General features: G+C 35.9%; 1 protein-coding gene across 7 annotated transcripts in view; it reads left to right on the top strand.

The window, feature by feature from the left end:
• Positions 1-19,107, top strand: part of LOC143667399 (phospholipid-transporting ATPase ABCA3-like) — a 324,917-nt gene that overhangs the window by 251,488 nt on the left and 54,322 nt on the right. For all 7 annotated transcript variants that reach the window (XM_077141587.1, XM_077141586.1, XM_077141582.1 and 4 more), the window contains 3 exons: positions 12,945-13,132; positions 17,210-17,335; positions 17,589-17,783. In XM_077141587.1, the coding sequence (XP_076997702.1) occupies positions 12,945-13,132; positions 17,210-17,335; positions 17,589-17,783 (509 nt within the window). The remainder of the gene's footprint in view (positions 1-12,944; positions 13,133-17,209; positions 17,336-17,588; positions 17,784-19,107) is intronic.

The raw sequence follows: 19,107 nt of genomic DNA, 5'->3' as shown, positions 1-19,107 counted from the left end.
GAGATGAAGAAGAAAACGCCTCCCAGGGAGCTTCATGAAACCAGAAGCCAGGAGAGAAAGCTAGCAGATGATGCCATGTTCATCATGTGCCCTTCCAGCTGAGAGAGAAACCATGACTGTGTTCACCATGTGCCTTCTCACTTGTAAGAGAAATCCTGAACTTCATCAGCCTTCTTGAACGAAGGTGTCTTTCCCTGCATGAATGCCTTAGATTGGACATTTCTATAGGCTTGTTTTAATTGGGACAATTTCTCAGCCTTAGAACTGTAAACTAGCAACTTATTAAATTCCCCTTTTTAAAAGCCATTCCATTTCTGGTATATTGCTTTCCTGCAGCTAGCAAACTAGAACAAACTTGAAGCCCTATGAAGAAATTTACAAATATGTGGAAATTAAGCAACACATTCCAAAAGACCAAAGAGGAAATCAAAAGTGAAATTAGAAAATACTTAGAAGTGAATGAAAACAAAAACACAACAAACCATAAGATGCTGCAAAGTCAGTGCTTAGGTTGAAATTTATACCTGTAAATATATACATTAAAAAAAGAGAAAGATCCCAAAGAATAACAAACTTCACATCTTGAGGTACTAGGGGAAAAAAAGCAAAGTAAACCCAAAGGAAGCAGAAGGATGGAGATGTGATTAGAGCAAAGATAAATAAAATAGAAAATAAAAAAATAATAGAATCAACAAAACTATACGTTTGTTCCTTGAGAAGGTTAATGAAATTGGCAAACCTTTAGTTAGACTGTGTAAGAAAAAAAGAGAGAAGTCACAAATTACTAAAATCCTAAATGAAAATGTAGTCATCACTACAGAAATTAAAAGAGTTGTAAGAGAATACTATGAACAGCTGTACATCAGCGAATTAGATAACTTAGGTGAACTGGACAAATTCCTAGAAACACACAGACTATAAAAACTTACTCAAGAAGAAATAGAAGATCTCGACAAACCAATAACTAGTAAGAGGATTGAATCAATAATCAAAAAAGAAAAGCCCAAGATGAGAACCACTGCTTCACTGGTGAAATCAACCAAATATTTCAAAAAAAAATTAACCCCAATCCTTTTCAAAGCCCAAAACATCACAAGAAAAGGAAACTACAGACTAATATCCATTATGAATATAGATGTGTATATCATCAACCAACTTAATGTTGCAGGATGGCATAAATGAACAAATAGTGTTTATCTCAGGAGTAGTGGTTCAATATACAAAAAATCAATCAATGTAATATATTAATAGAACGGAAGAAAAATAAATACATAATAATCTCTATTCGTGCATTAAAAAGTCTTTGACAAAATCCAACATCACTTCATGATCAAAAATACTCATCAAACTAGGAACTTCTTAAACAAGATAAATTGCATTTATTAAAAAAAAAAAAACAGTTTACGTAAAACTCAATGAAAAACTGAAAGCTTTTCCTCAAAGATCAGATACATAACAAAGCTGCTGCTTTCACCACTGAAATTCAAGATTTTACTGGAAGTTCCAGCCAGAGAAATTAGGCAAGGAAAATAAATAAAATACATCAAACTAGAAAGAAAGATGTAAAGTGTCTCTATTTGTAGATGTCTTGATCCTGTATAAAGAAAATCCTAAAGAATCCACACAGAAATACTATTAGAACCAACAGTTCAGCCAAGTTGCATGACATTAGATCAATGGGAAAAAAAAAATTTTATTTCTAAATACTAGCAATGAACAATCTGAAAAGGAAATTATATCAATTCTATTTACAATAGCATCAAAGTAATAAAATACTTAGGCATAAATTTAACCACTGAGGAGCAAGATTTGTACACTTCAAACTATGAATTATTGCTGAAAGAAATCAAAGAAGGCCTAAGTGAGCTAAAAAACATCCTGGGTCCATGGATTGGAATAACCATATATTGCTAAGATAACAATACTCCCTATATTAGTTTCTTGGGTTGCTATAACAAATTACCACAAACTTCAGTGGCTTATAACAACAGAAATTTATTCTCTCACCATACTGGAGGCTAGAAATCAGAAATCAAGGTGTTGGTAGGGGCCATGCTCCTCTGAGGCCTGTAGGAGAGAATACTTCCAGGCGTCTTCCAGCTCTGGTAGCCCCAAGCCTTCCTTGGTTTATATCAGTATTACTTAAGTCCCTACCTCTGTCTTCCTATATAGCCTTCCCTTGGCATCTTTGTCTCTGTATCCAAATTTCTATCTTCTTAAAAGGACACCAGTCAGGTGGCCAATGGTGACTCAGTGGTAGGGTTCTCGCCTGCCATGCCGGAAACCTGGGTTCAGTTCCTGGTGCCCATGTTAAAAAAAAAAAGGACACCAGTCATATTGGATTAAAGCCCACCCTAATTTAGTATGACATCAGCTTAACCTGATTATATCTGCAAAGACTCTGTTTCCAAATAAGGTCACATTCATATGTGCCAGAGGTTAGGAATTCAACATATCTTTTGGGGGGATACAATTCAACCCACAGCATTCCCCAACATAATCTACAGAGTTGTTAAGATCCCAATGGCCTATTTTTTTTTTTTTTTGCAAAAGTGGAAAAGCCAACCCTAAAATTCATATGGAATTACAGAGGCCTTGAATAACCAAAATGATTTTGAAAATAGGGACAAAATTGTGGACTCAAACTTCTAAGTTTTAAGACTTGCTAATAAAAACTACAGCAATCAAGTATACTGGCTCATTCTTATGAAACTTATTTCTGCAATGGCGAAGCTAAGCCTACTCATAATTACGCTAAAGAATCACCCCCAAAGGACCTCTTTTGTTGCTCAGATGCGGCCTCTTTCTCTAAGCCAACTCTGCAGATAAACTCACTACTCTTCTCCCTATGTGGGACACGATTCCCAGGGATGAACCTGGCCCTGGTACCATGGGATTGAGAATGTCTTCTTGACCAAAAGGGGGAACAGAAATGAAACAAAATAAACTTTCCGTGGCTGAGAGATTTCAGATAGAGTTGAGGGATCATTCTGGAGGTTACTTTTAGGCAAGTTTCAACCAGATATTACAAATTGCTACAGTATGCCAGGCCCCAACCAACAGTATTCCTAAAACCCCTAAAGAATATCCTGGGCTCTATTATAAGACTCTATAAAAGTTTTACTTGGTAAGTTTTTCTTTTCTTTCAGAAACTTAAGGCCTCTAGATTGTTCCTATGCCAGAAAAGTCCTGAAACCCAGAGCATCAACCAGTTTCATTCTTCCTACTCCATAAGTTAACACCCTTTTCCAGAATGAAGAAGCTAAAATGTACATTGCCCAGATATCCCTACAGACTGAAAGACTGATCACATGAGAGGGAGGAGGTATAACTGAGAAATTAGAATTTTAAAAATGATTATTACTACTGACTTATTATGTTGATATTTCTTTTCAGTTTCTAGTGTATTAGAATTGCCAGAAGGAAATACCTATAATTGTTGAACTATAATCCGGTAGCCTTGTCTTTGATAATGATTATATAGCATTTATCATGTGACTGTGTGATTGTAAAAACCTTGTGACTGACACTCCCCTTATTCAGGGTAGATGAGTAATAAAATAAAGATATTGCATGTAAAAAATAATAATAGGTCAGGAATATATGGGAGGAAATACCCCAGTATAAACTATGGAGGATAGTTATAGTATTACTTAATAATGTTTCATCAATTATAACAAATTTTTTTTATTAATTAAAAAAAGAATTAACAAAACAATTAGAAATCATTCCAATCTACATGTACAATCAGTAATTCTTAATAACGTCACATAGTTGCATATTCATCATTTCTTAGTACATTTGCATCGATTTAGAAAAAGAAATAAAAAGACAACAGAATAAGAATTAAAGCAATAATAGAAAGAAAAAAAACAAAAAAAACAAAAACAAAAAACCTATACCTCACATGCAGCTTCATTCAGTGTTTTAACATAATTGCATTACAATTGGGTAGTATTGTGCTGTCCATTTCTGAGTTTTTATATCCAGTCCCGTTGTACAGTCTGTATCCCTTCATCTCCAATTATCCCTTCTCTTTTTTTTTTTTTTTTAATTAACGGAAAAAAAGAAATTAACCCAACATTTAGAGATCATACCATTCTACAATGCAATCATTAATTCTTAACATCATCACATAGATGCATGATCATCATTTCTTAGTACATTTGCATTGGTTTAGAAGAACTAGCAACATAACCGAAAAAGATATAGAATGTTAATATAGAGAAAAAAATAAAAGTAATAATAGTAAAATCAAAACAAAACAAAACAAAACAAAACAAAAACCTATAGCTCAGATGCAGCTTCATTCAGTGTTTTAACATGATTACTTTACAATTAGGTATTATTGTGCTGTCCATTTTTGAGTTTTTGTATCTAGTCCTGTTGCACAGTCTGTATCCCTTCAGCTTCAATTACCCATTGTCTTACCCTGTTTCTAACTCCTGCTGAACTCTGTTACCAATGACATATTTCAAGTTTATTCTCGAATGTCCGTTCACATCAGTGGGACCATACAGTATTTCTCCTTTAGTTTTTGGCTGGATTCACTCAGCATAATATTCTCTAGGTCCATCCATGTTATTACATGGTTCATAAGTTTATCTTGTCTTAAAGCTGCATAATATTCCATCGTATGTGTATACCACAGTTTGTTTAGCCACTCTTCTGTTGATGGAGATTTTGGCTGTTTCCATCTCTTTGCAATTGTAAATAATGCTGCTATAAACATTGGTGTGCAAATGTCCGTTTGTGTCTTTGCCCTTAAGTCCTTTGAGTAGATACCTAGCAATGGTATTGCTGGGTTGTATGGCAATTCTATATTCAGCTTTTTGAGGAACCGCCAAACTGCCTTCCACAGTGGTTGCACCCTTTGACATTCCCACCAACAGTGGATAAGTGTGCCTCTTTCTCCGCATCCTCTCCAGCACTTGTCATTTTCTGTTTTGTTGATAATGGCCATTCTGGTGGGTGTGAGATGATATCTCATTGTGGTTTTGATTTGCATTTCTCTAATGGCCAGGGACATTGAGCATCTCTTCATGTGCCTCTTGGCCATCCGTATTTCCTCTTCTGAGAGGTGTCTGTTCAAGTCTTTTTCCCATTTTGTAATTGGGTTGGCTGTCTTTTTGTTGTTGAGATGAACAATCTCTTTATAAATTCTGGATACTAGACCTTTATCTGATATATCATTTCCAAATATTGTCTCCCATTGTGAAGGCTGTCTTTCTACTTTCTTGATGAAGTTCTTTGATGCACAAAAGTGTTTAATTTTGAGGAGTTCCCATTTATTTATTTCCTTCTTCAGTGCTCTTGCTTTAGGTTTAAGGTCCATAAAACCACCTCCAGTTGTAAGATCCATAAGATATCTCCCAACATTTTCCTCTAACTGTTTTATGGTCTTAGACCTAATGTTTAGATCTTTGATCCATTTTGAGTTAACTTTTGTATAGGGTGTGAGAGATGGGTCTTCTTTCATTCTTTTGCATATGGATATCCAGTTCTCTAGGCACCATTTATTGAAGAGACTGCTCTGTCCCAGGTGGGTTGGCTTGACTGCCTTATCAAAGATCAAATGTCCATAGATGAGAGGGTCTATATCTGAGCACTCTATTCGATTCCATTGGTCGATATATCTATCTTTATGCCAATACCATGCTGTTTTGACCACTGTGGCTTCATAATATGCCTTAAAGTCAGGCAGTGCAAGACCTCCAGCTTCGTTTTTTTTCCTCAAGATGTTTTTAGCAATTCGGGGCACCCTGCCCTTCCAGATAAATTTGCTTATTGGTTTTTCTATTTCTGAAAAATAAGTTGTTGGGATTTTGATTGGTATTGCATTGAATCTGTAAATCAATTTAGGTAGGATTGACATCTTAACTATATTTAGTCTTCCAATCCATGAACACGGTATGGCCTTCCATCTATTTAGGTCTTCTGTGATTTCTTTTAGCAGTTTTTTGTAGTTTTCTTTATATAGGTTTTTTGTCTCTTTAGTTAAATTTATTCCTAGGTATTTTATTCTTTTAGTTGCAATTGTAAATGGGATTCGTTTCTTGATTTCCCCCTCAGCTTGTTCATTACTAGTGTATAGAAATGCTACAGATTTTTGAATGTTGATCTTGTAACCTGCTACTTTGCTGTACTCATTTATTAGCTCTAGTAGTTTTGTTGTGGATTTTTCCGGGTTTTCGACGTATAGTATCATATCGTCTGCAAACAGTGATAGTTTTACTTCTTCCTTTCCAATTTTGATGCCTTGTATTTCTTTTTCTTGTCTAATTGCTCTGGCTAGAACCTCCAACACAATGTTGAATAATAGTGGTGATAGTGGACATCCTTGTCTTGTTCCTGATCTTAGGGGGAAAGTTTTCAATTTTTCCCCATTGAGGATGATATTAGCTGTGGGTTTTTCATATATTCCCTCTATCATTTTAAGGAAGTTCCCTTGTATTCCTATCTTTTGAAGTGTTTTCAACAGGAAAGGATGTTGAATCTTGTCGAATGCCTTCTCTGCATCAATTGAGATGATCATGTGATTTTTCTGCTTTGATTTGTTGATATGGTGTATTACATTAATTGATTTTCTTATGTTGAACCATCCTTGCATACCTGGGATGAATCCTACTTGGTCATGATGTATAATTCTTTTAATGTGTTGTTGGATACGATTTGCTAGAATTTTATTGAGGATTTTTGCATCTGTATTCATTAGAGAGATTGGTCTGTAGTTTTCTTTTTTTGTAATATCTTTGCCTGGTTTTGGTATGAGGGTGATGTTGGCTTCATAGAATGAATTAGGTAGTTTTCCCTCCACTTTGATTTTTTTGAAGAGTTTGAAGAGAATTGGTACTAATTCTTTCTGGAACGTTTGGTAGAATTCACATGTGAAGCCATCTGGTCCTGGACTTTTCTTTTTAGGAAGCTTTTGAATGACTAATTCAATTTCTTTACTTGTGATTGGTTTGTTGAGGTCATCTATGTCTTCTTGAGTCAAAGTTGGTTGTTCATGTCTTTCCAGGAACCCGTGCATTTCCTCTAAATTGTTGTATTTATTAGCGTAAAGTTGTTCATAGTATCCTGTTATTACCTCCTTTATTTCTGTGAGGTCAGTAGTTATGTCTCCTCTTCCATTTCTGATCTTATTTATTTGCATCCTCTCTCTTCTTCTTTTTGTCAATCTTGCTAAGGGCCCATCAATCTTATTGATTTTCTCATAGAACCAACTTCTGGCCTTATTGATTTTCTCTATTGTTTTCATGTTTTCAATTTCATTTATTTGTGCTCTAATCTTTGTTATTTCTTTCCTTTTGCTTGCTTTGGGGTTAGCTTGCTGTTCTTTCTCCAGTTCTTCCAAATGGATAGTTAATTCCTGAATTTTTGCCTTTTCTTCTTTTCTGATATAGGCATTTAGAGCAATAAATTTCCCTCTTAGCACTGCCTTTGCTGCGTCCCATAAGTTTTGATATGTTGTGTTTTCATTTTCATTCGCCTCGAGGTATTTGCTAATTTCTCTAGCAATTTCTTCTTTGACCCAGTCGTTGTTTAGGAGTGTGTTGTTGAGCCTCCACGTATTTGTGAATTTTCTGGCACTCTGCCTATTATTGATTTCCAACATCATTCCTTTATGGTCCGAGAAAGTGTTGTGTAAGATTTCAATCTTTTTAAATTTGTTAAGACTTGCTTTGTGACCCAGCATATGGTCTATCTTTGAGAATGATCCATGAGCACTTGAGAAAAAGGTGTATCCTGCTGTTGTGGGATGTAATGTCCTATAAATGTCTATTAAGTCTAGTTCATTTATAGTAATATTCAGATTCTCTATTTCTTTGTTGATCCTCTGTCTAGATGTTCTGTCCCTTGATGAGAGTGGTGAGTTGAAGTCTCCAACTATTATGGTATATGAGTCTATTTCCCTTTTCAGTGTTTGCAGTATATTCCTCACGTATTTTCTGGCATTCTGATTCGGTGCGTAAATATTTATGATTGTTATGTCTTCTTGTTTAATTGTTCCTTTTATTAGTATATAGTGTCCTTCTTTGTCTCTTTTAACTGTTTTACATTTGAAGTCTAATTTGTTGGATATTAGTATAGCCACTCCTGCTCTTTTCTGGTTGCTATTTGCATGAAATATCTTTTCCCAACCTTTCACTTTCAACCTATGTTTATCTTTGGGTCTAAGATGTGTTTCCTGTAGACAGCATATCGAAGGATCCTGTTTTTTAATCCATTCTGCCAATCTATGTCTTTTGATTGGGGAATTCAGTCCATTGACATTTAGTGTTATTACTGTTTGGATAATATTTTCCTCCAACATTTTGCCTTTTGTATTATATATATCATATCTGATTTTCCTTCTTTCTACACTCTTTTCCATATCTCTCTCTTCTGTCTTTTTGTATCTGACTCTAGTGCTCCCTTTAGTATTTCTTGCAGAGCTGGTCTCTTGGTCACAAATTCTTTCAGTGACTTTTTGTCTGAGAATGTTTTAATTTCTCCCTCATTTTTGAAGGATAATTTTGCTGGATATAGGAGTCTTGGTTGGCAGTTTTTCTCTTTTAGTATTTTAAATATATCATCCCACTGTCTTCTAGCTTCCATGGTTTCTGCTGAGAAATCTACACAAAGTCTTATTGGGTTTCCCTTGTATGTAATGGATTGTTTTTCTCTTGCTGCTTTCAAGATCTTCTCTTTCTCTTTGACCTCTGACATTCTAACTAATAAGTGTCTTGGAGAACGCCTATTTGGGTCTAATCTCTTTGGGGTGTGCTGCACTTCTTGGATCTGTAATTTTAGGTCTTTCATAAGAGTTGGGAAATTTTCAGTGATAATTTCTTCCATTAGTTTTTCTCCTCCTTTTCCCTTCTCTTCTCCTTCTGGGACACCCACAACACGTATATTTGTGTGGTTCATATTGTCCTTGAGTTCCCTGATACCCTGTTCAAATTTTTCCATTCTTTTCCCTATAGTTTCTGTTTCTTTTTGGAATTCAGATGTTCCATCCTCCAAATCACTAATTCTATCTTCTGTCTCTTTAAATCTATCATTGTAGCTATCCATTATTTTTTCTATGTTTGCTACTTTATCCTTCACTTCCATAAGTTCTGCGATTTGTTTTTTCAGTTTTTCTATTTCTTCTTTATGTTCAGCCCATGTCCTCTTCATGTCCTCCCTCAATTTATCGATTTCATTTTTGAAGAGGTTTTCCATTTCTGTTCGTATATTCAGCATTAGTTGTCTCAGCTCTTGTGTCTCATTTGAGCTATTGGTTTGTTCCTTTGACTGAGCCATATTCTCAATCTTTTGAGCGTGGACAGTTATCTTCTGCTGCTGGCGTCTGGGCATTTATTCAGATTTCTCTTGGTGTTGGACCCAGCAAGGTTGTAATATTTTTCTGTGAAATCTCTGGGTTCTGTTTTTCTTATCCTGCCCAGTAGGTGGCGCTCGTGGCACACGTTTGTCTGCGGGTCCCACCAGTAAAAGGTGCTGTGGGACCTTTAACTTTGGAAAACTCTCGCCGTCCTGGGGGTTCGCTAGCCGAAGCGGCTTGAGCCGGCCCGGGGTCCGAACGCAGGGAGGGTGTCCGAATGCAGGGAGGGTTGCTGGTCGCCGCAGCCAGGGAAAGAGCCCATCCGAATTTCCTAGTCGGCCCTGGGCAACAAGCGTGGCGGGAGGGCGCCAGCGGCAGCGGCCCGCCCGAGAGAGTGCACGTTCCCCGGGAGTCACGGGGTCACCGTTCTCCGCGGCCTGGGGGTTTCCGATCCAATTCTCTCAGTTGGTCCGGGGGCTGCGCGTGGTGTGGGCGCCAGTCACCTTGGTTTCAGGGGACCACCTCTCCAATTCTCCCAGCCGGCCCGGGAAGGGGGAAGGGAGTAACTCCGGCCGCTTGCCACCCCGCCCGGTAAGGCCCGCGCGCCTGGGCGATCTCACCTGAGCTGCTTCTCTCAGCCAGCCAGCCGTTCCAGGATGGGGTACGCTGTCTTTTTTATCTCTGTTGTGGCTTTGGGCGCTTTCTGTATCGTTTCTACTCCCCTAGTAGGTGTCCTGGAGAAGAAACTAAGATCCGCACGTCTTACTAAGCCGCCATCTTCCAGGAAGTCCCCAATTATAACAAATTTAACTACTGTTAAAAAATAATAGAATTACCAAAAAAAAGTGTTATCAAAAATGTGGTTTCACCTCCAATGGGTCCCTGGTCCAGAGAAGTCCTGAAACCTAGAAGGCCCAGCCTCTCCAGAACGTCAGCTAGTTCCATCTTCCAACCCCATATGAGTGACAGACCTTTCCAATATCAAAAACTTAGGATTACCATAGCCCAAACAACCCTAAAGAGAGGGATGGCACGATCAAAGGTGATGGTGGAATTATACAGAGAAGATAGGAGTTAACAAATGAATAAGAATGCTGAATCATTAAATTGATAGCTATTTTAGTCTCTACTATTTTAGAACAGCAGGAAGTGAAAACCTAAAATTGTGAAATTATAACCCATGTCAAACTCTGAAATATGTTCTACAACTGATTGTGGCTCTGTGCTTTGAAATTTATAGCTTTTTTGTATAGACGTTATTTTTCACAAGAAAAAAAGAAGGAAAAAAGGTTGACTGTGGTGATAAAAAATATTTAAGCCCTCTAGCCTCCTATATTCTGGAGCAGTTAGAAGGAAAAATATGAGAGGATCATGACAGACTCTGGGATCTGTCTTATAACTACTTGTTGAAAAATGCTTTGAAAACTATTGCTTTTTTATTGCTTTCCTTTGTATATATGTTATACTATACAATTTAAAAAGTTAAAAATTTTTTTAAAATTTTAATTTTTTAAATGTGGTTTCATACACCACACCAGTGCAAGTGGTAGTGGTAGGGTGGCGTATGAAAACCCTGCATTCTATGCATGATTGTTCTGTAAACCCACAACTTCTCCAATTAAAAAAAAATTTAATTAAAAAAAGTGAGGTACTGGCATAAGGACAGACTTGGAGGTCACTGTAATAGAATTGAGAGTCCAAATATACATCTTTATATCTATGTTCAATTGACGAGAATGCCAAGACCATTGCACAGGGAAAAAAACAGTCTGTTCCTCAAATGGTGCTACAACAAAAGGATAGCCACATGCAGAAGAATGAAATTGGATGCCTACCTCACACTATATACAAAATTAATCCAAATGCCCTACCTCACACTATATACAAAATTAATCCAAATGACCAAAGCCTCAATATAGAAGCTGAAATCACAAAACTTTTAGAAGAAAACATAGGGGTAAATCTTCATGACCTTGGATTTATGGTGGATTCTTAGATATGACACCAAAAGTACAAGTAACAGTAGAAAAAAATGTTAAATTTCATCAAAGTTAAAATCTTGTGTGTATCAAAGGAAATTATCAAGAAACTGAAGAGACTGCCTACAAAATGGAAAAAGATATTTGCAAATCATATATCTTGTAAGGGTCTAGTATCCAAAATATATAAAGAACTCTTTACAACTCAACAACAGAGAAACAGCACAATTAAAAAACAGGCAAAGGACTTGTGTACATGTTTCTCCAAAGAATACATACAAACAACTAATAAATACATGAAAAGATGTCCAAAGTTATTAGTCACTAGGGAAATGCAAATCAAAATCACAATGAGATGCCACTTCACATTCACTAGGATGGCTATGCTTTGTAAACAGAATGAAGTCAGCAAACCAGAAGAGATAGGAGAATATGCCATCATATGCATTGCTATGTGACAAAATCAAGAAACTCCAAAGATTACCAGCCATCCGGTAGATACCAACCCTGAGAGGAAGCAAGCCTTTTAGCTTCTGAAACTATGAGCCAATAAATTCCTATTGTTAAGCCCACCCACTGAATGGTGTTTATTTAGCAGTCAGGAAATGAAAACACAACCCAAATGCCCATCATCTGATAAATGGATAAATAATGAATTATACTCATATGATGGAATATTACTATTCAGCCATAGAAAGGAATGAAGTTCTGATACATGCTACAATATGAGAACATTATGCTAAGCGAAAGCCAGACACAAAAGATCACATAATATATAGTTCTATTTATATGAAATATCCAGAATAAGCAAATTCATAGAAACATAAAGCAGTGCCTAGGGGAAGGAATGGATAGGAAGAGATTGTTTAATGGGCATCAGGTTTCCTTTTGGGGTAATGAAAACTTTCTAGATCTAGATAGTAGTGAAGGCTGCACAATGTTATGAATGTACTAAATGACACTGAACTGTACACTTTAAAATGTTTAAAATGGTAAATTTTATGTTATGTGTGTTTTTAATAAAACAAATTGTATTTGTATACACTGATACTAATAACTGAGAAAAAAAGAATTCTTAGAAAAAGAAGAGATTTTTATCATCTTCATATTTCGGAGATGCCTCCTATTCAACTGTTTGTATTGACTCATTTCCTCTGCAATAAGGTAAAAAACTATCAGCTTTTGCCCACTTACAATGTAGACACTTGGTTGTTTTCTTCCTTATGAGTACTGCTCCATCTTTAAACTTTTTCCTAAATATGAAATAAAAGTTTTTCTCTCTTAATTTCTGTAAAGATATTTTTATGGCCTATAATAATTTTTATAAAATTTTGTATGCTTTACTTGTTTACTAGACATGCTATTAGCAAAGAATCAGTCTTTGTGTAGATATGGATAAGGTCTCAAATCAACAACTTGTAAAAGTATGAGAAAAAATCTAATGACAGGAGAAACTTTATAGTAACCAAAAATAACCATAAATGCCACGGAAAGTCAGTTAAGAGAGATAATAATAAAGAAAATTTCAGATTTTCTATATTCTATAATTCTATCTAATCTAAAATTCACTTTGATCTTATATTTCTTAATATGTGGTGTTATCTTAAGTAGTGTACTAATTTTTAAAGTAAGACTATCTCTTTTATCATCCTCAGTTACTAAGAAACACATCTATAATTTTGGAGAACATGGGATTGCAAAGTTTTTGGTTGCAATGGCTGTCCTGGGCTTATTTTTTCTCCTCTTGCTTTTGTTTGTGGAGACTGCATTCTGGAACCTGAAAATCTTTTTCTTTCATAACATTATGTTTAATGTCTACAAGATGCTCGTGAAAAGCAAGAGGGTAAGTAACTAACAAGGACTTCAGATACAACTCAAAGAAAGCTCACCATTAGGCCAGAAGGTATGAACTTGCATATCCCTACCTACTTTACTGGATAAAGGAAATATTAGGCAATTACATCAAGACCTAATTGGAAATTATTTGACTCAAAAGGTTTTTTTTATCTAAGTTTGGACTTCAAGTCTCTAAACTTTGAATCCTCTTCACAAGGAAATAATCCATTTGTGATGGATAAGGTATGATAGAAGGCACTGCCTTGCACATTCACTGTCTATGGGAGTCATTTGGTTGTAATTATGGAATTGACTTATTTAAATTTAAGCAGGACTGTAGGGCTGCATAGCCTTTACCAGGCAGATTATTGATTGTTGCTTTATATAGCTCTTACTTTTTTATATTCCTTCAGGTTTTTAAAGGTTATTTTAGTGGTCCACTCATTCAGTAATTGAGTCCTTACTCATCCATGATTGAACATCTCTTATTCAATAAGATATTGCTTTCAATATTTCTGATTGTAACTTCTCATTCAACCAAGTTTTACCTCTGGGCACTTCTCCAGGATGGCTCTGGGTCTTGACCATACCCTTCTGTCAGTCTTCCTGGGTGACAATATTACAAGGATATTTGGCTCTAAGTTCTTCCCTGGATTTGCCACTGCTCCTATATGCACAGGTTGCAGAGCCAGACAAAGGAATACTTTCAATTTGGAATAAGGGCTACACCTCAAATTTTATGTGGAACTCTAATAAACTAGTCCTGTTTGCCTAGATATCCTAAATACAAAATAAACTGAATGTCCTAGGCTAAGTCAAAACTCCAGTCTTAGTTTTCTTAACACTCCAAAATGAGAAGAAGCCATACTCATCAATGAAAAGCAAATGTAGTGCAGGAACCAAAAAGTGATAGGCATTGGATATAGAATTCTTGATAGATAGTTTTTCTTTCACTTTGAATATATTACACTACAATGGACTCCTGCTTCTGAGTGGCCAACTATTAATCTTATGATACCTTTATATGAGTCATTTTTCTCTAGCTACTTTCAAGATTTTCTTTTTGTCCTTGACTTTCAATAATTTGATGAAGATGGCTAGTTATGAACTTCTTTGTGTTTAAACTACTTGGAGTTTGTTCAAATTCTTGAAAGTATAATGTTTTTCATCAAAGTTAAGAAATTTTTGGTCATTATTTCAGATATATCCCCTACACAAATGAGATAATAATAGACTTTACTTCATACAGTTACTTTAAAAATTAAATTAAATAAGTATCTGTAAAGTGCACAGTGCTTAGCATATACTAAACAATAAGTGCTGTAGCAGCAGCATTGTTGTTTATTAATATCTGCATCTTCTCCTTCTTCCACTGCCAGAACATTTTCCAGTGTCCCCTATCTCAATAAATAACATGATCATCTATACCTTTGTTCAACAGAGGAATATGGGACTTGTCCTTGACTCCTTTCTTATACTGCACCCCAATCTAATCTATCACTAAAATCCCTGTATATATCTTTCATTTGATTTAAAAGTAGTTCTTGGCATTTTATCCTGCCGCATACATTTTCACTGATAGTCGCCATATATGTCTCAGGAATTACAGGAATTGAATCCCCATTATGGTATACATTGTAATGCACTGTCCACATCCCCTTCAGTGAAAACTTAATTGTCCCCAGCTTCTGAGAGTACCATCTTCAGAAGCCTTCAGCTGCCGTTGTCTTCATGGATTGCTTAAGCTTCAAAGAGCCTCTTCTCCCAAGGTCAGCCCTCATAAAAATGACATTAATTTGGGAATAAAAGGCCTGGTTATATTAATCTCACCCAGACAACTCCAGCACTTCCCAGAGGGTCAGGTGAGCACTGCAGCTTGACTTCCCCCTGTGCCTACTCCTGCTCCCTTCCTCTGCCTTCCACAGGTGTTGGTCCCAAGGTTACTCTTTAATGAACATCTTATATACTAATTCTATCCCTGAGTCTGCTTCTCAGGGAACCTCATCCACAACATTGGTACCAGGAGAAGTCACAGTAAGTAAGCAATGGAATTTTGGAACTAGATTATTCTCTGCCCAGCTGGCAATGAGGATTGCATCACTAGTGGTAAGGGGAATACAAATAGCCTCTGGCACAAGATCCAATTTTTAAAACTCTCAATGGATTGTTGGTGAATTGGATGGTATACTAGTGGAAGAAAATGCACTATCTAATGTAATATATCAGGTATTTGAGAAGTATGGAGGAAATAGCAACTATAAGGACAATGAAATTAGGGAACTATTGCTACATTCCTTTGTTGTAAAAAGATAATAAAAAGCTGAGAGTAATTAGGACATTGAAAGTCAAATGAGAAAGCAAAATGTCCTCTTCAGTAGCACATAATGAGGCTCTCATTTCCTCCAGCGGAAGGGCAGAGAAAACTGATGACCAGAATCAGGGTCTAGTTTTCAGATTAACTGAGCTTCACTGAAGATCAGACTCAACAATGGCAGGTCTTCACCAAGGTCAGTCTCTTATTGGAGAATAATGGGACCCTGACGTGTGGGTTGGAGACATCTGAGTTGATAACCCATAGATCTTAAATCCCCCAATTCCTCTGAACCCTCTGAGTCTATGCAAGTAACCCACTCGTCTTTACTAAGAGTTTGTCTTCAGTTCTCAGATCAAGCAAGTATACAGCCTGCCCTGCAAAATAAGTAGTATGTGCCTGTCCACATTATAGTTGGTAATTTATCAGTTATTCCCTCAGTGATCGATAGACTAAAGAGAAAATCATCAAGCTGACATTTATAGAATACTCTTCCCAACAAAAGAAGTACACATGAAATATATGCCAAGACAGACCATTCACAACTTTAAAATAATTGAAATAATGGTGTATATTTTCTGATTATATGAAATTAAAGTATAAATCAACAACAAAAATATAATAGGAAAATCTGTAAACACTTGCAAATAAAGCAACACAGTTCTCTATAACCCATGTTCCAAAAGGGAAGTTGAGGGGAAATTAGAAAATATTTTGAACTGAGTGAAAATGAAAACACAATATATCAACATTTGCAGGAAGCACCTAAAGCACTGCTCTGAGGCAAATTTATAGCATTAAATGCTTATATTAGAAATGAAGATTTCAAAAGATATATCAATAATCAAAGCTTTCTCCTCAATAAATTAGGAAAGGATGAACAAAATAAACTCAGACCAAAAGAAGTTGGAAATAAAAATAAGAGCATAAAAAAATGAAATTACAAGCAGAAAAGCAATAGAGAAAGAAATTACTGAATACAACCAAAAGCTGATTCTTTGAAAGATAACTAAAACTGATAAACCTCTAACCAGAATGACTGTAAGATAGAGAAGATACAAATTGCCAACATCAGGAACAAAAAGGGAATGTCACTGCAGATCTCACAAAGGTTACAAGCCATTCTCTGCACATAAATTTCACACCTGAGATGAAATGAAACAATTTATAGAAAGAAACAAACCACAAAACTCAGAAAGAAAAAGCATGCCCTGTTGTTTCATTCCTCCATCTCTTTCACTAAGCTCACACTGCTGGTGGCCCTTCTTCTATCCCCTCCCTAATTCCTTCTTTCAATATATCATTGTTTATCTTTCAAAACAATAAATCATTATTTATCTTTCAATAAATCATTTTTATCTTTCAGACTTCTCTTATGGAGAGGCCTTCTTTCAATAGAGAAAAAGTTCATTTTTTACTTGGAATTGTATGGTCTCTTGAATACATTTTAATTATAACATATCACTCAAGACTCTAATTAATAGTATTGATGTAGCCTCTGTTTTTCATGGTGACCAGTTTATTATCAAGAACATGCTGTTTATTCATAGCCATAGACACTTATTTGTGACTATAGTTTCCAAAGTTAAATAAGTCAATATTATTTTTGTGCTTGAAAGTTCAGGTAACTGGTAGGAAAGCTCGTAGAAATTACTCATACCTTTACTGACATCTTTGAAGTTATTCCCTCAGGTCAGATTTCCTGAAGCCACTCAGTCTAAACCAGTTATCTTAAGAATATCCACATTCGTGACTCTTGTCTTGAAAATATAGGCTATAGTGTCCATACAAAAAATCAAGGAATATGAAGATGAAGATGTAAAAAATGAAAGGAAGAAGGTTCTGGCACTGTCTGTTAATTTGCAGAAGAACCCACTGCTTCTTAAAGAACTTACAAAGGTAAAGTTACTCAAGGACAAATATTGCCCTGAGCTTTAGCCCACCTTTACAATCAAGAAGTTGTTGATGGTATTGGTGGCATTTCTTTGGGATCTGTGTGTCTTTTCCTGATAAGATAGAAGGCTGAAGATGAAAGAGCTCTTGTGAAACCGTTCCCAGGTAGTGATCCAGAAGGGTGTGAGGATATAGCCGTATTTGACCCATAATCAGTGCTTCAGTACATTGCAGTTTGTTTTTGTTTTAATTTTCTCAGATTTATTATACGTGTCCAGTTGTAAAGGCTGTGAGGAATATCTCCCTTGTAGTCAAAAAGTCTGAGTGCTTTGGATTACTTGGATTAAATGGAGCCGGAAAATCCACCACCTTTAAAATGTTGACTGGAGAGGAGACCACTACCTCTGGAGCTGTACTAGTTGATGGCATTAGCATCACTGAAAATATCAGAAAGGTATTTCTGACCTTAGTCACAGACTTGATACCCTGAGGTAATCAGTAGAAGGTACCAGACAAGTGGGTGGGGAACCTGGAAGGGAATTCCAGGGATATTGACTTTTTTCTCAAAAAGACTCCATGGAGAGCAATAGGCATAATATATTGAGTATAAGTAAAGGCAGTTTTCTCTCTAGTGGAAGCAAAGTATGAGTGGAACAGTGAAAGATAATAAGAAGGTAGAATTGACAGGATTTAGTGCTTCATTTGGATGTGTATTATAAGGGGATGAAAGGAGCCTAAGATATCATCCTGGTTTCTATCTTGAGCTAGTGAATGGATGAAAGTTCCATTTGCCAAGAAAATAAATACAGGAGGATTCAGGTGTTTGAAGGAGGATGTGATGAGTTTAAGGTATCTGTGATACACCCAAATACTTTAATACCCAACAGACAGTTGGAACCTGTATTAGTGAATTGATAGAAAGATACAAATCTGGGATTCATCAAAGAACAGGTTAAATTTAAACTGTGGAAATAGATGAGATACTTATCAATAATGTGTATTAAGATAAAAATATGGCCTCAATCCTGAGGGTGACTATAATTTTTAGGATTTGGAGTGGAATTGGAGAAGAAATTGGGAGTAATAAGTTAAAGAATTGGAAGAAAAATCTAGAGAGAGTTATATCACACAAGCCAGGTGAGGAGAAAATTTCAAGGGAATAGAGCAAATATCTCAGGTAATAACCCACCTGGACCTTGTACATCACTGAAGCCTGAATGCAGTAGGATGACAAATAGGCAAGTGAGGATGAGGAAATTAATAAGTGTGGACCAAACTTTGAAGAAATGTAGTTGTGAAACAAAGGGGATAAAATAATTATACCCAAAGTTTGAGATGACTTTTCAGAAACTTAACCATATAAGTGGGAAGAGGCAGCAAAAGAAGTTTTAAATATAGGGCTACAGGAGCTACCTGAGAAAGAGAGGTATGCATTCACCTAAATTATAGACATAATATGCATAGGTATGCATTCACCTGAATCATAAATATAAAAAATTACACAAGGCATTAGTCTCATTTACTCTCCTTTGAAACCTCATTTCCTTTGAAACCTTCTTTCTTTCCAAGTCCACACAAAAAGGTAACCACTTCTACCATTCTAAAGTTATTGTTATGTATATACAATCAAATATAAATATCTCTTTTCTAGTTTATTACACAAAAGGATATATTTTCTGGATTTTGCCAAATTGCTTTCCATGTGTGGGTATACAAATTTGCAGTCATCAACAATGTATAAGAGTTACTGTTTCCCTTTACTAATAATAACAAAGCAT

The sequence above is a fragment of the Tamandua tetradactyla genome, chromosome 23 (genome assembly GCF_023851605.1).
Source record: "Tamandua tetradactyla isolate mTamTet1 chromosome 23, mTamTet1.pri, whole genome shotgun sequence".
Classification (NCBI taxonomy): domain Eukaryota; kingdom Metazoa; phylum Chordata; class Mammalia; order Pilosa; family Myrmecophagidae; genus Tamandua; species Tamandua tetradactyla.
The sequence above is the reverse complement of the archived record's forward strand: the minus strand, read 5'-3'. Positions and strand labels throughout refer to the sequence as shown.